The sequence below is a fragment of the Puntigrus tetrazona genome, chromosome 16 (assembly GCF_018831695.1).
Source record: "Puntigrus tetrazona isolate hp1 chromosome 16, ASM1883169v1, whole genome shotgun sequence".
In the NCBI taxonomy this organism is placed as follows: Eukaryota; Metazoa; Chordata; class Actinopteri; order Cypriniformes; family Cyprinidae; genus Puntigrus; species Puntigrus tetrazona.
In genome coordinates this window covers 12,630,954-12,656,695 of record NC_056714.1, presented here as the reverse complement: position 1 = coordinate 12,656,695, position 25,742 = coordinate 12,630,954, and the positions used below count along the sequence as shown (strand labels likewise).

General features: G+C 38.3%; 1 protein-coding gene across 3 annotated transcripts; it reads right to left on the bottom strand.

The window, feature by feature from the left end:
* On the bottom strand, positions 1-25,742 carry ankib1b (ankyrin repeat and IBR domain containing 1b). 3 transcript variants are annotated; one of them, XM_043260636.1, is made up of 21 exons: positions 25,576-25,742; positions 19,955-20,219; positions 18,230-18,530; positions 16,901-17,083; positions 16,600-16,717; positions 14,447-14,655; positions 12,652-12,740; positions 12,403-12,547; positions 10,878-11,044; positions 9,917-10,005; positions 9,664-9,794; positions 8,451-8,585; positions 8,230-8,316; positions 7,958-8,024; positions 7,574-7,719; positions 7,304-7,482; positions 6,437-6,488; positions 6,156-6,230; positions 4,324-4,435; positions 3,243-3,286; positions 1-3,160 (listed from the first exon to the last, which is right to left on the bottom strand). In XM_043260636.1, exons 2-21 carry the CDS (start codon positions 20,140-20,142, stop codon positions 2,393-2,395), a joined length of 3,285 nt encoding a protein of 1,094 aa, XP_043116571.1. In that variant the 5' UTR covers positions 20,143-20,219; positions 25,576-25,742; the 3' UTR covers positions 1-2,392. The 3 variants fall into 3 exon arrangements, with proteins under 3 accessions (XP_043116571.1, XP_043116572.1, XP_043116573.1); XM_043260637.1 differs by lacking the exon at positions 6,156-6,230; XM_043260638.1 differs by lacking the exons at positions 18,230-18,530; positions 19,955-20,219; positions 25,576-25,742 and adding an exon at positions 17,688-17,822.

Genomic DNA, 25,742 nt, shown 5'->3' with positions numbered 1-25,742 from the left:
TTGTCTTAGCAACTTTATTAAGATTCACACTCAAATCGGTCCAATTCAATGGCCAAACATCACACATTTGTATTTTCCATATAAATTGGGAATGTATCAAGTAAAGATTATGAAAGTGCAAATACCATTTCAAGGATTAGGTGCTTAACAATATAAAATCTGCAATGAGTTACAAAATGTTCTTTTCTCCCACCCACCCCCAACAAAGCCACCCAATCCCCCAAACAATAGCCTCGACACTTAAACGGTCTTTTGTCAAGAAAACATTATCTATTTTTATTTTAATTACTTAATGCACAGCATACTGTCACATACAGGATAACTTCTGTCATTCGCTTTTTTTTTTTTTTTTTTTTTTTTTTGGACAGATCTACCATATGCTTCATTTAAAACAGACATTAGCTCCACCTTCACCTTTGGCGACATACATTAGTCTGAAGAAATACTGCGATTTAGTGAGCTTAACCCATTCCGGTCACACATACGAACTGTACATACAGAAGAAAAAAAAAAAAGAAAAAAAGTCATGTGTGCACTCCCCCAAACTTTGACGAATGGAATGATGCCAAAATACCACTTAACAGACAGGTTTGCCTTCATTTTCAGTTTTACGCAGTGCAATACTGCGCTCGGACATTAGGTTAGAATCAACATACATATGACATCAAGCCCACATTAAAAGATGAGCCGTCCGCTCACCCGAAATATAACGGCAAACCTATGAGCTAAAAAAAAAAAGTGTTAATCCATAGCTGAAATGCGAGCTAATTTTGTGCAAATTTTCTGAAGTGCTTAAAACTTAGTGCTGCTGTGATTTAGTGGTTTTGTCAATGAAAAGCAAATCAAAAACATTCTGTTAATTCATTTCAATGGCTTCGAACAATTATTTCAGCAGACATGTTTTATGCTATATGCAAATATTGAAAAGTGGCACTGTGTTATTACAGTTTGATATATACATAAAAAAATAATTATATATATATATATATATATTTTAGATGTTGCTCATATTTTTTTTTTTCGTCATCACCAACTTTACCTTCATCTCCATTCATTTTTTAGGACATTCAATTTTAAATAAATAGAAAATTCATTTCCATAATTTATCGTAGAGAAATACCACAGTTAAATTAATCGTAAAAATAAAAAAAAAATTGATTGTGTGCGAGTTCCACCGAATATAGAAATGTGATATTTGAAGCTAAAACAGCTTCTGGCCATCGCAATGAAATGCCTTTTTCTCTACAGAAAGATCTAGAGGTCTTAGATATTCTGGAGGAGAACATTTTTCAAGAAAAAAAAAAATTTATACATTTCTATTAGAGATGCACCAGCAAAAACATCTACGGATTTTTGCATTTTTACATTTGAGAATTTCATTTTTACACGTGGCCGTGTGGAAATCTCATCTTAACACACAACGAACGGTTTCTTTTTAAATATAGATTGATTTAATCCGTAAATACGTCCGGCTTCGTTTAAATAACTGCTTTAAAAACAAGCCAGGAGAAGGGGCATGCCAAAGGACAACCAAACAACCAATGTATAAAAATGTCTTTTAAAAAACATTGAGCTAAGTCTGCTTAACCGCCACCTGAAAGTTCAAGTACGATGTGTATTGGAACTTCCCACGCTCCGGGCTCCGAGCGCAAGAGAGCGGCGGCTATAAATAAAGAGAAGTTTCACAGAAAAGGCACTGTAATAAGTTGCAAAGACAAAACGTTTTCCAGATCCAGCGCAGCGCTCCTCAACCGAGTTTAAACTCGCCGGTACTTTTACTTTCCGTTCTAATTAGCCGGTGACGGATTACAGTGATTACGTTTGACCAGAAAAAGTCGACTGCAACTAGAATTACTCTTCTTTTAGTTTCTGTGATTATCAGCCCAGCTCTTCTGAGCGTGATGCTGTTGTGTAACTTCTCTAATACTACAGGTCTAGTTTAAAGGAAGGATAGTGTACTCGACAGGGCGGCTAGGCCCTCAGCAGCAGGCACGATCAGCACAGCGTCCACTCGGCGTGTGCTAGCCAGTGTTTTTTTGGCACCTACAGTATCTTTTACATCCTTTTAAATCAGGCGAGCTCACGCTGAATACAGTCCTGTTCTATACAGTAGATTTTTCGGACTACCTCACTTCCTGTCGCACTTTCCGGTTCGGTTGTTGACTTTAAAAGTGCTTAACACTCCAGGATTGGAACAAGTTTTTTATTTTTTTTTTATTTTTTTTTTATTTGAGCAAACATGCCTCATAAGCACAAAGGCCTGAGCGAGTACTCAAAAACGGTTTCAATTTCTACATATCGAACGATGCAAAGCTTCTCGTGATTAATCTTGTTCCTCGGCTTCAGCTACTTCATCGAAAAAGTGCCTTAGCTAGTAAGTGATTTCGGGATTTCATACAAGATGTACTTGACCCTCCCATTCAGAGGAGCTACTGCTAGGCTGGTCGGGGTCTGAGTCACATTTAGGGGTGTCCTGACACGGGTTCAAAGAGCTCGGAGTTTCGCCCAACTCGACAGAAGAAGCGGGAGGCACCGGACACATATCGAGACCTACCAGGTCTAACTGTGTGGGCCTGACGGGCTCACGCTCGATAGCGGAGTCGGATTCGCGCTCCGCCTCTCTATCGCCCCCCGGTGTCCACTGTGGAACGGCGCACTCGGTCGGCTCTGTTGTCATTCTCGCCGACTGAATGCCAAACTCACCAGCAGAAGGAACCAAACTGATATTCTGCGGGTTCATGTCGTGAAACCAAGCCATGATGTTGCCTAGAAGGTTGGCGTTGTCCGAATTGAAATCGGAGGTTTCCGTACGTGCCGAAGGAGCTTGGAAGGGGCCCTCGGTGGACTCACAGGAAGGATTGTTGAGATTGTCGTAACGCGGAGGGACATTCTGGCCACTGATATTACCGAGCTTCTTTAGGCTGTCACCCACCTCTAACAGCTCCGAGCTGCTCAGGGCAGCACGGGGCACGTCTATCCCGCATAGCACCGGGTCCAGCCGTGTGGGCAGGGATGTCCCGATGGCCCCCAGAGACGCCTCGTTAGCGAGGATCTCTTGAGCGTCGAGGCCAGCTCCGCCTGCAGTCAGCCCAGACTCCTGCAGGGAAAGCTGGATGGCCAACAGGATATTGGGATCATCCTCATCTAGGGAACTGTGGGGCTGAAGGGAATAAGACGAGACTCGGTTATACTCAGGTTTGTGAAGTTTCACCATGGAACTTGTTAAAAGGGTGTCTACTCACCATGGGCAAACCTGGTCTCTGACCACCACCGATCTCTTGTGCGTCTACAAGAGAAGAGAAATGAAAAATCTTTCGATTAGCTGGATTACCAGAGCAGTTTTTAACTAAAGTGTTTACATGTAATTTTAAGAAGACTGAAATCAAACTAGTGCGGTCAAACGATTCATCATTATTAAATGCACATTAAATCGCGTTTACTTTACATAATATATGCATGCATTGTGTATATTTATTATGTATATATAAATGAACAGGCATGTAAATATTTAGGAAAATGTTGTTTATATATTAAATGTATTTCTATAATATACATTATAGGCATATAAACATTCAAAAATATAGAAAAAAAAAACACTACATCAAACTTAATTAGATGTACTTAATCTGAACCATCTTTCATGAAAAAGATTTATTTGCATTTATCTGCATTGAATACACACTTATGGTACACTTCAAATCCTAAAAGTATATATTTAAAAACTGTACTGCAGATACTATAATATTAAGCGATTTAAATTGACTGTTTTCTAACAAACTTGCACTTTATAATAATGTCAAATTAAAAGTTTTATATTTAAAATCATCATATAATTTCAACCAGTGTTATTACAATTAAAGTTAGTATTTTTTAACTCCACTAAATGGAAACTTCATCAGTATAAATGTGTACAATTCTACTAACATACTCATATCACACATTTCAACAGAAATTACATTAATGTATATTTTAGTTTTAATAAATGCTTGTACTTCAGACAGAAGTGTTTTGGATTTAGATTCGTTCATATTTACAGACTCACAACGTGTTATGAGTGTGTCATCATATGCAGAACATCAGGCCTGATAGACATCGTTTCTCAAACAATAAGCAAGAAATTCACCCCATTCATTTATATTCCTCAAAAATAGTCTATACTGCAAAAGGAAGTGGTGATAAATGGGTTCATGGTTCAATTTCTGCTGACTCCAGTGTGCCGAGGACAGCAAAAAAAACCTGAAACTTTACTTGCAGCTGCTTCAACTATGGAGCACTACAATGCTTGTATGGGCACCAAAAAGAAAACCCATTCACAAAGCGTACCTAAAGTGCTGTGGCCTGGGTCATCAGGGTCAGGTGTGTTGCTGCGGAGGCTGGCCATGTCTCCTCTCCTGCGCTGCCTGTGTCTGCGTCTGTACTGGAACTCAGCATACGCCTACGACACAAAACCACACACAGCACCATTTCAAAGCTGCTTCAAGAGTACTACCAACATTCCCACTGGACCCTGTGAATAAAAGTCAGAATCTCAGAGGAACCCTAGAGCTCTCTACAGGAAATCTGCTGTGCGGCAGGATCAAAGTTCTGGACTATTGGCATCGTCATGTCAGAAGAACAGACAGACGCTTTGAGTAAAGTCATTTAAAGGAATAGTATAACAAAAAAATGAAAATTATGGCATTATTACTCACCTTCAAAAATGTTTGCATAATTTTAAATAATGCATAAAAATCTCACAAACCTATAATATGGCTTTAGAAGATGTAGATAATAATAGTATGTACAATATAATATAATATAACACAACATAACATAATAATATTAGAGACTCTATTTTTGCTTACATGTAGTCTATGATATCCAAAAAAATATTATATAAAATTATAATACATTTGTTATTAAATGATTCGTATGAATCTTTAGGGACTTCAGGAAATACTTAAATTCCTCAATGGTCACGTGAAAACAATTTTTACCATGTCAAAAACTGCTCTAATTATAGCAAGACAAAAAAAATTTATGGAGAGCGAACAACTGGCTGAAAGCGGAACTATGCTTATACAGGAGGGGCTTTAAGTGGCTGTGGGTGGAGCCTGAGCAGTATGACATCATACTGCTCCAAAAAATAATAATAAAAATTATTTTTAGCACTTTTTTCACACTGCTAAGACATTTATATACAAACACCACATAAAAAGTGAATTATGCACCCGATGTCCCCTTTAAAAGATTCTCATTCAGTATTCCATGAAAATAAAGACAAAAACAGTAAAACGACATGAGGGTGAGTAAAAATAGCCAAAATTTTCAATTTTTAAATTAATCCTTTAGGCTTAATTCAACATATTCGACATTTAGACATATTTGAACAGTCGGACACTAAAACCAACAATATTAAGCATTTCAGTGTGTATGTGTGTCAGTATAATCTATTAAAATGTAATTAGCAATCATATTCTATACTTTACTTCTTCCAACTTTATTTTCACCATAGGTCAAAAAAGCTCCCCAAAAGAAAAAGAAAGTCTTAAATTTAACCAAATTGAAGCTGCATGCAGTAAGCATGCAGTAACGGCAGCAAACTCAAAGAAAATATACATTTAGGAAAAACATTCCTGAGAGGTACCGCTCAAGCATCAATAATAAAAAAAGTTAAATAAAGTGCATCACTATTATTCCTCTTTCTACAAGCCATAAATCCAGAGCAAAATGAAACTGAGCCATAGCCTGCATACATGATTTCAAAAGAAGAGCAGCGACTAGCAATACAGACTGAAGTTGTAGCCTGGTTCACCTTGGAACGTCTGCGAAAACGCATATTTCATGACCTTTCATGGAACAGTCAAAGCAAAAAGCAGGAAACTGCCTTTTGAAGTTACAACACCAAAGGCATCTTTTAGAAGACCATGTCGGGATAAATTAACAGAAAAGAGCAAGATCCCACTTAAAACGACATCAGAATTCTTAAATCGGGAATGCACAGCAATCGTTTGAAACACATGAACAGCTGCAATAGAGTATGAACAGAAAAAAATAAAACATGCGACCAAAAAAAAGTGGACAATGACATTAGTGATGGAGTGTACATGATAGGTGCCATTCCACTGTTTGTTTAGCCGTTCCTGAGATGGGATCTAATGAGGATTCTTTAATACCTGCGGATGGCTTCCTGTATACTGACAGTGCTCTCTCGGATCAATTCCCCCGAGAAAGGCATGATTCCTCTGGATCTTTAGATTAGAACAAAATAGCGGTACACTGTTTAACATGGCAGGTCTTTACACATTCACAACTGCTGCAACAGGACTACATCTTGTTCTATAGGCCGATATGCACTGCCAAAACTTCAGGCACCATACTCCAGCTAAGCAGATTTAACAAAGACACGAGCTATTCCCAAAGTCTCAAAACAAAACAAAACAAACAAAAGAGTTACCTCAGGAGAAGCGAAACCCAAGTACTCCCAGTCCCATGTTCCACCAGCAAAACTGCAAACGCAAACAAAAAAGTAGGTTCTATGTGATCCTATACACTGGTAGGCTGCAGGTGCAGTTGTGTTATAAATGGAAAGTCACTTTTGAGACTACGGTTAAAACACAGTAGTACATCAAAACCCTGTTAACACTGAAATTCTGTTAATTAATTACTCGCCCTCATGTCATTCCAAACCCAACTTCATTCATCTTTGGAATAAAAAGTATGATATTTTTGATCAAATCCGAGAGCTGTCTGAAGCAACACAGCACAGCAATGCAACTGAAATGCTCAAAGCCCAGAATAGTAGTAAGGACATTGGTAAAATATTCCATGTGACATCAGTGGTTATTCTTGTAGCTTTAGAACTTTGCAAAGAGAACAAAAATAATGAATTCATTCAGCAATAAATTCTCTTACATGGCAATCATAACATTCTGGTTGAACCACTGATGTTATATGGGCCGATTTAACAATGTGCACCATATGACATCAGAGGTACCTTTTTGGGCCTTGAACGTCTCAGTTGCATTGCTGTCTATAGAGGAGCAGAAAGCTCTCGGTTTTTCACAAATATCTTGATTGGTGTTGATGAATGAAGGTCTTTTTGGAGAGGCAGATTTGGAATGACATGAGGGTGAGTAATGACATAATCTTCATAAACTTCAGAGAAATTGGTTTTCTAATTTTATATTTTTAAAAGGCAAAAAAAAAGAGTTTAACACTGTATTTTTTGTCCTTTTACTGTTTTACATTTTCTAAATTAGTTTTTTATGAATACAAAAAAGAATTTTTTTAAGTCACCTGTAAGTCAGAAAGAGGCTCTTACCTGCGTCGAGGCGCGTCGGGCGAATCATTGGGCGCCACACCTCTTGCCACAGAGGCCAGAAACTCCTGCCTCTTTTGCTGCACCAGGCAGGCAGCGCGGATTATTTTATGACGAGGAGTGCGGAGGTAAGGCCGGTTGACTTTCTGTGCAAGATCTTCCGTCACCATTTCCAAGTCAGTCTAACAAGAGAAAGAAAGGTATTATTAAGCTCTTACCAAGTCAAAACATTAACAGTAAGCATTTCCTATAACTACCACGTGTGTTACTAACCTGCATAAGTTCAAATATTTCCTTTTTTGTGCTTTTGGGCTCCAAAAAGAACCCATAAGGGTAAGAGCACTTGAGAATACGACGAGTCTTAAGTAGTTCATGCACTGCATCTTCAATGAAAGTAGTATCTGGTGGGCCGCCTTCTCCTGCAACAACACAGTAATACAATATAAGAGTTAAAATTTTATTTCAAAAGTCTACAACACAAAGTGTTTAACCTGATCTACTGCTAAATGCAGAAAGAATCACTGTGCGAATGCAAAAGCAAGTTGTTGCAAGTACTTCCACTAAATTTTACAGGACGATACAAGGTTGACCTTGATTTAACATAGCTTTGAAATAATTTATTAACATTGATTACATGCTTGAGGTTTTGCATCTTACTTCCACTCAGAACGTTGCTAAGTTGTTCCATCTTGTCTTTGGCCGTCTTAAGCAGACGTTCTTCCAGCTGTAAGAAAAAAGATAAAACAGATAAAGTCCATTTGAGTCATCATGTCACAGCTAATGTCAGTCAACAGACTGCAAAATGTGATTATGCATTTGATGCATAAGCAGCAGGTAAAAATAAATACGTAATTTTTAGACTTCGTGGCATTTAGTCGATGACTATTTGAGACCAAGTCAAATTGGGCATATGCTTGTAGACTTTTTACCTGGTAACTGTGCTCATGATTTTTAAAGCGTGTGTAATAGTGCATGAAGCGATCCAATTCCTGGAAGTTCTTGTGTTTCTTCTCTGCCTGCAAAATAAAAAAAAAAAAAGTGTGTAAACGTGCAAGCCCAGCCACACTCAGATGTGAGATCCTTTTCTTTCTCCATTATTAAAAACTCTTTAACAACAAAACAGCATGAGCATGCATGTAAGAATATGTACCTCAACGGTCATCTCTTTAGACTGCTCCTCCACTTGCTGAATGACCTCATAGCGTGTGCAGCGGTAGTAACCTCCTGTAGAGGAACTGTGTTTTTTCCACTCTTCCAGACAGATCCAACAGAAATCATATTTGCACTGTACACACATGCATTCTTGATTAACAACACCTACATTAAAACAAACCATTGGTTTACATTTATTATGTCACTAGCAAATGCATACAGCATTCTAACAGGCAGCACACTGGGAGTTGTGGGATTCTGACTGCAAGGATTAAGTGTGTTGCTAGGAAACTATCTCTCACTTTTTATTTTTGGAGTGCTAGTATTTGCAATGTCTTTCCCTGTTTAGTAACCTTGTTGCGAGATTATCAAGATTGAATTAACTGTAATGCATTCCTTGCTAAGCCACACACACATTGTTCTTTAATCAAAGAGATTTATCAAGATTTCCCAATCAGTATTTTTATTTATTATATTTTATAATACATTATATATATTCTATATTTATGATTTCACATCAATCCACTGTTGCTGAGGCAGAACTTTAGGAACAAATCTTAATAACATTCAGTTGTGATTGTCCCAACATAAAACGCCATAACGACTTTGTAATGTGCTTTGTAATAATCCTCACTGAACCTTCCAATCAGGCTTTTATCTAAAATTCCAGTTTTGACAGTCTTGATTTACCCTTTTCAAGGCTCACGGCCATATTGGTACAATTCCCTCTTGGTTTATTTTTTTACTGGAAGATAATATTTAATCTCTTTTGAGAAACACAACTCTTCCACTCCAGGGAGTCCCCCAGGGTTCTGTTCTTGGCCCCTTGTTTTTATTCATCTTTTATAATCTATCCATCTTTTATTTGTCATACGATTAACTATCATGGTCCACCACCACTTTGCTGAGATTTATTTTACCACCTCTTCTGACACACACCTTCCCACTCATTTCGGTCAGGGGCACTGTGAATTTTTTTTAAAAGTAAGATTTAAAAGTAAGTGGGCCGAAAATCTGATTTGTGTATTGATTTTAAAGTTTTTTGTCAATCCCTTTCAAACTTCCTTGGTATCACGTTTCACCCTTTGTTTATTTCCAAAGTTCACACCAACTCTAGTGAACCCTGCATTCTAGCCCTCTGAAAAACTGCATGACTCCACCCCATTCTTAACCTGGTATATACATAAATCTATTATTATAACAAAAAGAACCTTGGCACACTGCATGTGGTTACAGCCCTCATTCTTCTGAATGGGAGATTTGCAGTTGGCACAGGATTTGGAGTTGGTGAGTAACCACAGGCAGTTGGCAGCATCTTCATACGCCTCACTTACACCTGCCACTGAAATGGAAAAAGACAAAAATAAAGTAGCTTGAGATCCAAAAACATTTTTGGACAGGTAGGAACGTAACTTTAGGATATTTATCTGATTAGTCACTTAAAGTACAGCAAAACAGCCTCACATTCTTCTGGTTTCATATCAGAGACCTTCTGGAGCCACATCTTCCAAGTTTGGCAGTCACATGGTTCATGGGCCTCTCCTTGGCACTCCCTGTGGGGAGAAACACCAGTATGACGTCAAGGCTAAGCATGAAGGAAATCCCATTTCTATTGAATATTTTATTCCTATTCCATGCATTTTAATTGTTGGTGGTGGAATGGCTTGTGGGGATAAATATGTGTGTCAAACATGAGTGAAAGATTAACTTATGATAACATATTAACATGGTCTAACAGATTCTTCGATCTGTTCCTTGTACCTTCCAGGTTCAGGAGTTTGAGATGCTGGTTTAATATTTAGCATTGTATTTTCCCTGATATCTATTACCCAATTAGGACAGAATGGTGACCTAACTGCTGAGAACCGCTGAAATAAAACATTGCTGGCAGACTGTTGATCACAGACGCTTTTTAAACAGCAGCTTCCCACATATTAAATTTAGTCTATATTCTCTCAGACAGATTAAATGCGGGAGAGAGGGGAGGGTGTTTTGACTCAAATATAATGCTCAGATCTGGCACAGGCAGTGATGAGATACGAGCCCACTGTGTGAATGTGGGTGTGTGTATACGTCTATGTTTGTGTGCTGGGGACATAAGGACCAGAGCTGTGGGAAATAGAAATTCAGCCAGCTGCATCACCGGAGACAACTGTGAGCAGAACATAAATACATATTCTTCCTTATGTATATACACATGTATGTAACATGTGTGATCTTTTCGACAAAGTCTCTGTAACATCATTTGCTCAGATAAAATGTAAGAATATAAAAAGTTCTTCAGAAATGCTATTAACAGATTATTTAAATGCTGCTAATATCAGTCCTTTATATCATGTTACATCATACAGTGAACTGGAAGTTTCATTCAGAATTACAAATGGTATAACGACTTGAGAGATTTGTATCAGTGACTGGCACTGACCAGCAGAAAAGATGGCCCTTGCCACAGTCCACCGCAGGGGCCTGGAGGCGAGGAAAACTGAGCGGGTCAGAGGTGCTGGCACCTGGCCCCTGTCCGGCCAATCGCACCGCTCTATCACAGCCAGCCCGCGGGCACCACCGGATGGAAGGATTATTCTCCACAAATGCCTGAGGAAGAACAAGAAAGAGTACAGAGGAGGACAGAGAAAGAATAGAGGAAAAAGCAAGTGAAAGGGCATTTAACATGCCTTATTCTTTTAATATCTGGCGCTGTGCAATTTTCTGATTCTGATGTGAAATTACTAACCGGCATAGTTGAATATTTTAGATGGTAACATGAAACTTATCTCATGTCCTATTTTTTCTTAACAACAAAAATTAGAACAGAATACTGAAGAATTCTTTACTTAATGGTTTCTGGCTCTAGTAAAAAATAGTCTTAGAAGGACTTAAAATAAAAGCTAGATAAGTCATAAATGTAACTAGCTGGTGATTAGAAAGAATTATATATAGTAAATATATCGCTTATATCCACCAAGTGTGCATTTATTTGATCCAAAATACAATAAAACAGCAATATTGTGAAATCATTACTATTTAAAATAAGTGGTTCCTATTTTAAACTATTATTATATGTAGTTTATTCCTGTTATGGCAAAACTGAATTTTCAGCAGCTTCAGTGTCATATGATCCGTCAGAAATCATTCTAATATGCTGACTGAAGACTGCTGCTTAATAGTATCAAACAATGATACAATTTATAATCAAGATTTTTTTCTGATCAACCCAATTCATTCTTGTTATATAAAATTAAAATGTATTTACATTTAAAAAATTTAACTTGTGAAAACGCCACATGCATTATTTTTTTGGCTCATGTATATAACAGGCAGAATAAAGTACAGTCCAGGTTTATCCTGTAAAACAATCAGCTGCCTGTACATTATTCCTTAAATATTAATCATCATACGAAACTGAATGATTTCTAAACTTTCTGCCATGTAAAGTTTTGAGAATTTGCCATAAAACTTCACTGATCCTTTTTATCCGTCTTGTTATGACGCTGGGATCCGAGTTCATTTTTACCAACAACTCCAGAAGTCCGTTAATAGACTCTGACCCCAAAAATGGCAACAACAGAGCTCAGACGCCCCTGTGGAAGATTCAACATCACCATGGCAACATAATGAAAGGCTTGGGACTCCACAGCGTGAGAAGTGTCATTCTCAGACATTCTCAGATGAGAGCTGCCATTGTTACAGTTACTTCAACCCTCTCAGCTCCCATTTCAATGCTCCACCGTTCTGGACTGATTTCACAATAACACCAAACATATAAACTCCACTGAGAGGACTGATCTGTGCGAGTAAAAAAAAAAACACCTATGAACACAGAATCACAAAACTGGGGCCTAACATTAACTCACTGCTTCTTCCTCTTTAACTCCACATCACTGAATAATACAATTACAATATCATCTATGAACAGAATGAAGACTGATGTGCATCTAATCATGTCATTTTACCTTGATGTCAAACTGCAGATAACGTTTGTCCATCTCTCTGGACACAATGCTCTCAATCACCTCAACAGGAACCAGCTGGAAGCAGTCATAGGCTGGGCAGAAGATATTGTGGGCCTCCCCCTCCTGAATCTTCATATTCAGAAAACTGCCAAAGGCAAAGCACACGCGCGATCGTTACAGCGGCAGTGAGAACTGAAGCGTAACGTGACTGAAGAGCTGAATCAAAGTCTCCAAATAAAACACCCTCACCTTTCCCAGCATCCTCTGCAGAACTCGTGACCACAAGGAATATCAACAGGCTCCTCAAACATGGAGGCTGCACACATACAAATGCCGCACTGATGGCAGAGAACAAAACAACATTAGTGAGATATACCTGCATATGAAATACATTCTAGCAGTAAAAAATGGATCATGAATAATAAATGTTGGGAAAAAAAGATGTTTGGCCATTTCATCTCATGATGAACTACATTCTCCAAGAAATGCAGTCATACTCCTCATGCCCATTCAATGATTTTCAAGTTTTTTTCTAGCCTAGACTGTGGCTTTATTGTGAAAGTGGTGATCATGCACGCGGTTTTAGACTACAGGGTCTTTTTATTGATACTTGAAAGAACGGATTGTGTGTCGACGTACTGAGACTGATCGCTCATGAACCAGGCTCGCTTCACAAAGCAACTGAAAATTATACAATGCTGCGTGATATGTTAGTAAATTGTGTCCAAATAAAATCTGTCATTTTAGATTACGCTCTAAAAGCACTTGTAGCATTTAGGGTTCATACACGTTTTTACCAATAAATTTCAATGCCGTTCCCATGACTTTTGAGACAATATTCATGACATAACGTTCCATTATTTTACCACAAGAATAAAAGTGCAGTCGAATTTACCGTAGCATGTGTTAACTACTTTTTTTCATTTGTTTTAATGATAAGCACAAGCTACAACTGCGCCAAACGTTATTCCACGCAGAGGACATATCACATCACTGGATAATGTCATTTATCTAAACAATATTATAAGTTAACCCTGAACTTCATTTTGAAAACTGGTCTAACAGCAGCTGAATCACTCACATGGTTTTCAAATGACTAATGTAATCTGTAATTTATTTACTCATCTAACCTAAATGCTAAATGAAGGTGTGCAGGAATTTCCCTCATTTTAAAATTGAAATCTGTGAGAATGAGTACTATTCTATCATACACAGGTTTGTGATTTAAATTTCCTTTTGACTTTTACTATAGATTTATTTGGATTGTTTCCAAAACATTTTCGAAACCTGGAAACTGACGTTTTAAAATTTCAGGCATTTTATGAGCATTCAACCCAAATATAATGCAATAAATCTCTGTCAGAAACACCGGATGCAGCGGTAAAACTAATTATACTTGGATCTGAATGAATAAAGTCAGTTAAGATATTTGTACGGCTGAAATTAATTATAAAAATGTATTTATGTATGTATATAAAATGTGTTTTGATTCAATTTAAGGAAAGATAATCTATAAATTAATAAATTAGGTTAATAAAGAACATTGTTTTTAATATTTAATTTAATTTAATTTAATTTAATTTAATAGAACAAACAAACGGTTGAAAATGTTTTTGGTTCTGGGCACTTTCTAATATCAGCTACTTTTTATGTATATTTTCATATAATTAAAGCCCTTGTTTTAAGACAAAAAAAATTGCAAATATGGACAAAATTTTGTATACAAATGTGTATATACATGTGTATAAATATATAGATACACACTATGTAACAAGATTTTGAACAAACACTTATGCTTGATATCCTTATTAAGAGGTCGTATACGTGGTAAATGTATTTTCTGAGGCACAATGCTTTTAACTAACTGATCCCGTTTATGAGGTTTGAACCTACAACCTATCATTAGCCCAAATTAAACCCCCTTGGCCACACACCCCAAATTTATTACCTAAGCATTACATTTTATCACATCAAGACTTTCTGTATATCAATCTAAACACAGAAGAGGCTATACAATCACTAACAGAAGATTCTGATTCCTCACCAAGGATCGATCATCATCAGCAGGGGTCAGGCTGATTTCGTCCGGGGAGGTGATGGAGGAGCGCGTGGTGCGAGGCGTACGGGGCGAGGGCAGGGTGTCCCAGGTGTTGTAACCTCTGGGTGGGGGAGTTGGCATCTGAACACCTGAGCGCTGACAGCAGTTTTCAGCATTAGACATCCAGGCTTCCAGGAGTTTCTCCCTGTCCCAGTCTACATTTCAAACAGAAACTTGGGTCAGTATCCATGGCTAAAAAAATTCAAGAGTTTCTGGGTGTAAAAACCTACCCAGATGTTCAGTAGATTGTTTTCCCAAAGGAAATGAGAGCACTTAATTGCCTTGACATGAAACCTGCCAGTCATAGCATACTCCCACATGGGACGGGAAAAGGGATGCAATTTATGCTTTTAGCAATAATGAGTAACCATTAAAACGCACTTTAAGACATTCAATACTTAAAAAGGTGTCGAGACATTCGCTTCTTTTTCCAGTTTCCTCTTCCGCTCGTTCAAAAGATGGTGGCGAAATATAAAAAAAAAAGACATTTACTTTGATAATCTTTGAATGAACTTATCGCTTAACATCAATGAAATGTGCTGGGGTACGAAAAGATAAGAAATGGGACTTCCCAGAGGAAATCCTGGAGACAGATTCCAGACGCTGAAAGCCAGATAACAGTCTAAAGTCCAAGGCAAACAACATAAACAAAAAACGGCCAAATAAAACTTGCTTCCAAAGAAAGAGGCAAGATTTTCCCAAATTAAAAGCCTCAAAATGCAATGCCAACTGTTTGCGCTCTACCATTGTAGTTTCAGGAGTCGAGAGTGTGAATTTGGGTTTAAGATTAAAAGAAGGTGAAACTGCATATTTGAGCCTCGGCTGGCGGTCTCCAGAGAGGCTGTGGCAATAATAGCAGCGCACATGAATCAGAGCTCTGCCCTTTTCTCCCATGGGCTCTAGTCATCTGGAACAAGGCCTGCTAGACAGGCTGCTCACATAATTGGAGATTATTAAAGAAAGCACTGATCCAATTATGAGTCTTGTGCCAGAGAGTTTAGCAGCTCTAAACATGAGTGCTCTTGTAAAATTAAGGAGAAGGAAACATCTAGGTCTGCTTTGTAAGCGTGGATGCTTTTCAGCTCATCTCCCCAAGGACAATTCCATACCCGTTTCCTACAGCTGTTATAAATGCACATGAAGCTATATTCCTCATGAGTTAGGAACTGGAAGGATTGCATCAGAACGAGCCTAATAAGTAGGCCTGTGCAGAATACGTGCCCACAGATTTACACAGAATTCAAACGGCCATCCCACACAGAGTTCTAGAAATTTCCTGCCCCTTGAATATTTGTTTGCTAAATAATAGCCGGAAGCATAATATCAAATATTGCATAATATCATAATGGTTAGAAGAGAAGCACTATCTATTCAAACCAAATTACAAGCCTTGTCTGGTTTTTGAGTCAATTGGTTTTGGAATGAAACAAAAAAAAGTGTGTTTGATTACAAGGGAAAAAAAAAAACCTGTCTTAAAGTAAAAGTTGTCCAGACCAATCAATGTGCACCTTGCATACAACATTTGCTTCAAACGTCATCGTTTACCTTTCCTAAAAAAAAGCTTGCTAATCAAATGACTTTTTTTTTCCTGTGCAGGAAAGAAACTTAGTAAAACTCCCTTAAAATTTTTCAGTGGTCAGGTTTTAATACTTCTTTCCATCATCATAGCTAAATCATTAGTTTAGTCCCTTGTTTTAATTTAGTTTAATTGGGACCACAAATCACGTTTGCACACTTCAAAAACATTACAGTCATAAAAAAAGTTTGGATCAGGCTTGTCTTCTTCATTGGTTGTCTTCTTTTTAATATGTGGCTTTAGTACCGCTAGCAAAGCATCAAACTGAACCAATGACATCCTGAAGTAAACTTTGACTAACTTGCTGTTCCTTAATAATAAAGAGGAGGAACTCTCCTTTCTCTATATCTGGATAGACTCAATATTTCCCTTTCATTTCCTCTTATTAAGAAGTGAGAGGGCAACAAAATCATCCTCACTGCTTGAAGACTCCATTTAGTACTGATTTAGTGCTAATTTTCCATCCAACTCTCAATACATTCTACCAAAAGGCTATTTTCTATAGTGTTGGACACAATCATACCATGAGCCCGAAGAAGAGCCTCTGCTGTGAAGAGAGGAGCCTGCAACATATCTGCCGTCTCTACTATCAGCATGTCCTTTAGTCTCCTGAGGTCCTGCACTCGCAAACCTTCATAAAACTGAAACACAGTAACACGTTAAACACTGAATCACAGCGAAATCAGCATTCAGATATCTGCAAACTCTTCTATTTTCATTGGTCAAAAAAAAAATGCAGATTCAAATCTGCCACATCTGGACACCAGGGCTCGAGGCAAATGTTAATGTCACAAGAAATTCCTGAGTTTATTTGGAGAGCTCACCTCCCTGCGGTCTAAGGCTGCATACTCTGCCTCAATATCCTCTGCATGGGGGTCAGTGGAGAAGACCATCTGAGACTCCAGACTGAGCGCAAGCTCCTTATGGTGCTGCCTTTCTGCACAGTCACATGGGGTCTCCTTGTTCTCATTCTCTGCAAACAAGTCTGCACCACGCTTCACCAGAAACTGCGGAAAGAGAGACATACTGGTAATATACAGTGGAAAGATCAAAAGATTCCTTTAGATTCCCATGACACCAGGAATTGTCAAGTGAAAGTTTTTTCTGTGTGTGAGTTAAGTAAAGTATTGAAGAAATATTGCAGAAAGTTTCAAAACATAAACCAGTTCAATATTAAACTTTATATGCCAACATCGGTTAATCTAATTTGCCTTTTTGTATATGTATACACCTGAAAATATTTTGACTATTCATGGTTTAAAAACTAGCTAACATTAGTTGACCGGTTCTTAACATGAACTAACAATGAACACTATTTATTATTTGACATTATGTTTTTCTTTGAATAATTTTATAGGTACTGTTCACAAGTATGTATGCAAGTATAATGTATTAACTAATGTTAACCCTATTAAACCTTATTATAAAGTGATACTCAATAAACACTTTTTAGAATAAAACCTATTTAATAACTTCTACTGTCAAAACAAAGACTCCCAAATGTTCCAGATCAGGGATCTCAATTTGAAATCACCTTGTGCCAATTAGCCAGGTGCTCAAAAAAGACAACCAAAAGAGTGGAGATATTATCATATTATAATATAATATTACCATGAACTATTAAAATGTCTCCAGAGTTTTGCCATCGCAGAGAGATTGCTAGTGCTGCACCTATTCTGGTGTAGTCATGTGCTGTGTCCAAAAATTGTTCTCTATTCACCCCATGTGACCCTGGACCACAAAATCAGTCATAAGTAGCACAGGTATATTTATAGCAATAGCCAACAATACATAACATTGGTCAAAATTAGTAATTTTGCTTTTATGCCAAAAATCATTAGGACATTAAGTAAAGCTAATGTTTCATGAAGGTATTTTGTAAATATATCAAAACTCACCTTTTGATTAGTAGAAACTTAATTTGGACAACTTTAAAGACGATATTTAGGGGTTTTTTGCACTCTCAGAATACACATATTGTCCTTACAATGAAAAAAGCTTATATATTCAGGGGGTTTTTTTTCAGATGTTGTATAGATCTCAATTTTGGAAAAACTGACCCTTAGGTCATGCATACAGTGTTCACTATGTGAATCAGAACACAACTGTCTTGTGAAAGCATCAACGGTGTTGGATAATCGTGCTACATGTACCTCCACACACGTCTTCATCCCTGAGGCAGCGGCATAGTGTAGTGGTGTGTTTTTCTTGTTATCAGTGGCACTGACGTCAGCACTCTCATATTCACCACGGTCCAGTTTGGCGCCGGTCCACTTCAGGATCATCTGGAGGCACTCAGCCCGTCTGCGTTCATCTTCGTAGGGACGGGCTAGTCGAGGCTGCAGAGCCCCTTCGGATAGCAAGATATTTGGCCCCATGCTCAACACATGCAGTGTGGTCTCATTGTGCATGTTACGTTTGTTGGGGTTCCCGTCCTTGCTGAAGAGGAAGGACCTGTGAAATTATATGATGATGGATGACAAAAAATATATAATTAATGTATCATTTATATTTTTGAAGTAATTGGTTCAATTGGTTTGCCTTAAAAAAAAAAAAGATTTTTGGGAAGTATCTGTGATAATTCTAAAAATGACAAAATGCCATTGATTATTTTGATTATGATTATTTTTTTACACCACACAACCCTAAAATATAACTTTCAGAAAGCAAACTAATATGGTGTGTCTTTCCAAACAGCTATAAATTCTGGGCAACACTGGCCTGCTGATTCAGACCCAGAATCTCCAGCACATTTGCAGTTGAAACAGCTGTTTTGCCTTAAAATAACTTTCAAAGATTGGCCCCTAAAATTCCACACTTTTTAGGCCAAAGAGTTTCACACTGGGCCGGAAAAACAACAGAACGTGATGATTTGTGTACATAATTTCAATACTTAAACCATTTCAGAACAAGCCATATATCTTTTACAAAAAAAAGGTTATAGGTCAGTGACTCTGAAAACATAATGTATTAAAGGGATAGTTCACTAAAAAAAAAAAAAAAAAAAAAAAAAAAAAAAAGCAAATTCCTTCATTAATTACTCTCTCCCTTTTTTCCCCCCAAAACCCGTAAGAGCTTTGTTCATCTTCAGAACACAAATTAAGATACATTTGATGAAATCCGAGAGCTTTCTGACCTGCATTGACATCAACGCAACTAAAGAGTTCCCAGGGCCAGAAACGCAATAAAGACATCGGTAAAACAGTTAATGCGGCATCAGTGGTTAAACTGTAATTTAAGAAGTTTTATAAATAAAGTAAATAGATTTTATTCATTCCGTCTGCCACCATTTTGCATTGTACCATGATACATGCTCAGGCTTTACTCTGCACGTGAAAACCACAACAAACACTGCATTATGGTATTATCCAAAGTGGCAGAAGACAGTAACTCAGAGAGGAGAATTGTTGAATACAGTCGTTGTTATTATTAACTTTTTTTTGTGCCAAAAAAGTATTATCGTAGCTTTGTAAAATTCTGATTGAACCATGGACTATTTTTATGACGTCATTAAATTCTGGGCCTGTAAACATTTCAAGCGAAGCAAAGCCCTCTGATTACATTTAAAAATATCTTAAGATTTGGTTTTCAGAAGATGAACAAAGCTCATTTGGTATAATTTTTTGGTTGACTGGAGCAAAACAAAAGAAACAAATGTCTTTTAATAAGCAGTGAAGCATCATAGGAAATCATATTAAACTACCTAATATTTTTTAGTCCATACCCAAGAAATTTCAGAAATTGAAAATATTCTCAACATACAAGCTGTTTCAAGCGGTTGCATTTTAAACAGATATGACATCACAACAGTGTTATTAACCCATTGATCACAGCCACAAACAAAAATGTTAACTATTACTGGACGAGCCGCCTCTTACCTGAGTATGCGAGTCATGGCATGTCTGGCAGCATAATGGAGCGGAGTGTTGTGTTGGTACGGTTCTCCATAAGAGGTGTTGGGGTCCAGAGACTCTTTGAACTGAGGGTTGCCCTCGTAGAGCTGATAGGCTAGAACCTCATCTCCACTGATCAGTGCTTTGCGGAACTTAGTGGCCGTGTTCCCCATCTCTCACTTCCCAGCTCTCCAGAACGATCAGACCACTTCAGCCTGTGGGTCCACAGATAGCCGACATGGTGCGCTTCCTGGAAACAAGAACAAAGCGAAGAATGTGTGCACTGTACTTCATCAGATAGGAGTTAACTACATCATATGGTAAACATAGGAAAACTCCACCACAAGGCATGTTAATAAGCAAAACAGCCAAAGGAAAACAAATCCCATTTGAAGTTGAGATAAATGTATAACCTGTACAACCACGTGCAGTAAAAATCTGCAGGAACAGACCTTAAGTAGCCAACTGACTTTCCACCATAACCAAACAGCGCTTCACGCGTTTAACCACACGAGAGACCTGACAGAAGCAGATGCTAAACATGTCCCACTTCACATGTGTGCCCTTTAGAAGACCTGCAAGAGAGTAGCTTCTAAGAGCTGATCTAAAACCAGAGCGTCTACTCCAATCCTTGTCAAACTTCCAGAGAGAAAAATGAAAACAGGTCTTGGATCAGAAGCAGACGGCTAATTGTCTCAACACACTGACTCACTCTCCACAGGAGCCCGTGAGGAACGAAACAGACTTCCTCCAGGAACACTAGGGGCTTCCGGCTCCCTTCGCCAACTGCTGTCGACCTACTGCGAGCAGGTTCTGTCGATGGGCAGGATTCAGCGGGGCAAAAGTTATGCCCCCACAAATGCCATCTGTCAACATGGACACCTGAGGTGTCAGCTGTATTTATATTTACGCCGACTTTGTGAATATAGTATCCCAAAAGCAGAAAAATAAATAGGGCCATGCACAAAAAAAACCCTCAATTTCATCACAGACAGGCAACCTCATGGGTAAAACAACTCGTCTGGCCTAGTTTCGTGGTTAACCTCTTTTGGGTGGTCTTGCATTGGCTTATATAGAATGATAAATGTGAACTGTATTTTAAAGAGGGGGGGGTCAAAATGTTAAAAAGGGATGGTGCATGCAAACACGACAATTCTGTTACAATTCACTCATCCTGATGTTGTTCCAAACCTGTTTGACGTTCTTTATTCTGTGAAATGAAACATTGATTACAGAGTTTTGATTACCATTTAATTCTTGGTCATTCTGTGTGGATTCGACCAGTGGTCGAATTTCTAAAGAAAGATCAATGTATATATACAGAATTACAACTTTGTTTTGGAGGCAGATTACAGGGGGTTGATAATGACTATATAAAGATGCCAGCATTTTTTTTTACACAGAGATTTATAATTGTATTAGTAAAGTCCGTTGACTTCAGCTATTTCTGTTGACTTATATGCCACTACTTCCTGGACCTGGGAACATTTCAGTTGCACTGCTGTCTAAGCGGGGTCAGTATAAACATTCTTACTCAAAGTCGTGCGCATGTAGCTGACTCAAGTAGCATGAAAGTTATCTAAACCCCATTTAGAGTGTGGTTCCTGATTAACTTTTCTTTTTGAATCTTTCAAGGCCTTATTAAGTTCAGTCCCAGACATACAGCGGGGGAAATAAGTATTTCACACGTCAGCATTTTATCAGTAAGGGGATTTCTAAGTGGGCTATTGACACCAAATTTTCACCAGATGTAGCCAACAAGCCAAGTAATGAATTCACATAAAGAAATCAGAGCATTTAATTATATAAGTTGAGTAATAATAAATAAAGTGGAATGACACAGGGAATAAGTATTGAACACATGAAGATAACAAGGTGCAAAATGGCATAGAAAGCCAGGAGATCACCTGAAATCCGTCAGTATTGATAGAGAAACCCTGCCCCTATCAGTACTAATTGATATCGGCTGCTTTATGATGGCCTATAAAGGCTTCTCATTGTCTAGGAGGCAGACAGGAAAGACTTCATGATGGGCAAAATCAAAGAACTCTCTCAAGATCTTCGCAATCTTATAATTGAAAAGCATTTTGATGGGAATGGTTATAGGTGCATTTCCAGAATGCTGAATGTTCCTGTGAGCACTGTGGGGGCCATAATCCGGAAATGGAAAGAGCACAAACGATCAGGTGCTCCACGTAAGATCCCTGTCCGAGGAGTCCAAAGAATAATCAGGAGAGTTCTCCAAGAGCCAAGAACCACTCGGGCAGAACTTCAGGAAGACCTTGCATCAGCAGGTACTGTTGTTTCAAAGAAAACTATAAGCAATGCACTAAACTGCCATGGCATCCATGCACGCTCACCACGCAAGACTCCATTGCTGAACAAAAAGCATGTTGAGGCTCGGTTAAAGTTTGCAAAGCATTTGAAGAAGCCTGTGGATTATTGGGAGACTATAGTATGGTCAGATTAAACTTTTTGGCAGTCATTCTACACACCATGTTTGGAGAAGAAATGGCACTGCCCACCACCCCAAGAACACCATACCAACAGTTAAGTTTGGGGGTGGAAGCATCATGGTTTGGGGTTGCTTTTCAGCAACAGGTACTGGCAGACGTCATATTATTGAGGGCAGGATGAATGGAGAAATGTACCAGGACATTCTGGAGAAAAATCTGCTGCCATCTACCAGAAAGCTAAAAATGAAAAGAGGGTGGACATTTCAGCAAGACAATGACCCCAAACACAAGGCCAAGGAAACAATGAAGTGGTTTCAAAGAAAGAAAATCAAGTTGCTTGAATGGCCCAGTCAATCACCTGACCTAAATCCCATAGAAAATCTATGGAGAGAACTGAAGATCAAAGTTAATAAAAGAGGTCCAAGGAACCTTAAAGATTTAAAGACCATTTGTGTGGAAGAATGGGCAAGAATCACTCCTGAGCAATGCAGACGACTGGTCTCTCCATACAAGAGGCGTCTAGAAGCTGTAATCACCAACAAAGGCTCTTCTACAAAGTATTAAATAATGTGTGTTCAATACTTATTCCCTGTGTCATTTCACTTTATTTATTATTGCTCAACTTATATAATTAAATGCTCTGATTTCTTTATGTGAATTCATTACTTGGCTTGTTGGCTACAACTGGTGGAAATTTTGTGTCAATAGCCCACTTAGAAATCCCCTTACTGATAAAATGCTGACGTGTCAAATACTTATTTCCCCCGCTGTATGGGGATCACAACGTGGCTCCATGTCCAGATTGTTAATTATTGTACAATGTCTGAAGAAGTAAATGTTGAAACTAGTGCCTGTAAATCGTGAGGTATGAAAAATATCTCCTAATAAACTTAGAAAAGTTCTTTAATAAACCTTTTTTTTGTAATCTCTATTTTTAAGGCCCTGGATGGTTTCATCCCTGAGACATAGCCCACTGTGACTTTGATCGATTAGGCCAATTTTACCCATTTTCACACTGAAAAGTGGATTAATATCCCCCACAAATAAAATGTATTAATATAAATTGATGACATTTGATATGTTGACTTTCATTACCATACATGTTTATCTTTCTTCAGAAAAAAATATTGACAAAATCAAAAATTTGAGGCCGGGGGAGATTCTGAAATTGGGTTGATTTGACACGGTATGGACCTAAAAGTGCTGCTGACTACAAACACAGCTAATGATGAGTAATGAAGTTGGTCTCAGGTTATTGTGCTGTGGGATGTTTCCCATACATTTATTTATTTGTGGCGACCTGCCATGATATCAAAAATTTCCAAAAGGTTTGTTGAATAAACATGAGCACGTAATGCGCATTTAAATATTAAACCAAGGTATTTGTGTTTTTTATATCACTGTATTTCTGAAGGAAGTGTCTTTAGAAAATGCCATTTTCATTTCAGCTCAGAGCTGCTACCGGGAAACCTCCATTTTTCGTGCCTAAAGTACCTCCTTCTGGCAAAGAATGAATTTACATTTTTAATAAATCTGTCTGATTTGAGCAGCAAAGTCATTTTGCTTGCCATCAAACAAATAATCGACTCCAGAAAAACTTAAAACGGGCTATATATAAATTAAATACATAAAAAACATTTTCAAAAAAGTCATGCAGTTTTTGAAATGACAAGAGGGTGGGTAAATGATTGATTTTAGTTTTTGAATAAACTCGTTAAGCTTCTCAAAACTTACAAAAATGTTTAATTCAATCAAAAGGCATTTAGAAACCTGAAAGCCAGTGGGTTATGATCAATTAAAACACACACATCATTCTATAATTTTTATATCGAAGTGCCCCCAGATCTGCAGGGCGTTGTAATACACTTGTCACGACTAACCTTACAAAAATATATTACCATGGTAACCATAGTTTCCACCATATAACAGTTATGCTATGAGTTTGAAAGTCCGTATTACATAAAACCACAATAATTTCAAAATCCCCCCCGAAAAAGAGTGTACTCGCTAAGGCTATGTTTATAGTTGCTTAGTACAAGCTGTACTTGTTGAATACGTGTATTATGAGATACAATACGTGTAGCATTCATATAAAAGGCTATTTATTTTCGGATCAATTTCAATTATTTTTATGCGCACAACAAGCCTGTAATCATCACTGCCACGAGCACGGTTAGTCACGTGATGCAAGCATGGGAGCACCCACAAGTGGGCGACCCTCTCCGTGTAAAACAAAACTGCTTTTTCTAGAGGCCCAAGTTACGCCGGGCCTTCATCTTACGTGACACAAAGTGTTTCTATGTGCGTTTTTTTATTAGCAAAAACAGGCGCAAGAGAGAGTTCACAAAGCACTTGTGTCACGGGTCGAAGCATATGTCGTATTAAAACCCATTGCAGCTGGCAACAATAGCTGTGGCAACTATGGCATTTTGGCGCGGAAACTATGGTTACCATGGTAACTTTTGCGAGGGTATTATGGTACGTTAACGTTTATTTCTCCGGTCGGGGAGTGAAACGCTCAGCATGCAGGAAGTCAGCTGTGTGTGTGTGTGTGTGTGTGTGTGTGTGTGTGTGCTGCTCCAGATTCTTTGCGCTGTTTATAGCCAAACGTCGATTTCCTAGAAGGGGCTGGGGCGACGTGTTTACATCGTCTGCTATTTACACACACGTTACACAGATTACACGCTCGAATCACGAGAAAACAGCCGCTGGACTGTGCCGTCATGTGCTGCAAAACATTATTATTTACGTTGACAAAAATAGTCACCGGGGCGTGTTTTCAGCCGAGTAGCTGGCCGCCGTTTCCAATAGCTGGACGGTTTTATTTTCCACGCATTCCTCATGGCGCATCTGTTACTTGTAATTATAAAGTCAATACAGGAGCTGTCCGTTTTTCTGGCTCGTTCGTGCCCGGATCAGTCGCGATAACTGAGTTAGCTCGGCAACTTGACATTATCCAGATGTTACATCACATAACTTACAGAGATACGGAGCGTTCATGTAGGTAACTTTAACAAATAAACGCAATTTCGTCGCTGTCAACCAGTCGATTTGTTGTTGTGACAGATAAACGTATTAATAATACTGCATGTCGCTCCAAACAAGTCTTTTCTCGGTTGAAGCGCAACAGAATTTACATAACCCACTTACCCAATTAGCACGACGATAGCGGTCGTTGTTGCTCTTTCTGATCCTCAACAATTTAGCGCTTATCTGATGAAACTGTGTTGACTCTAAATAAAAATCTGCCTCTCGCCTTTGTTATGAACGGTCGTCGGCCGCCGTGAAGCCTTCCTCAATCACACAGCTGCCTTCGC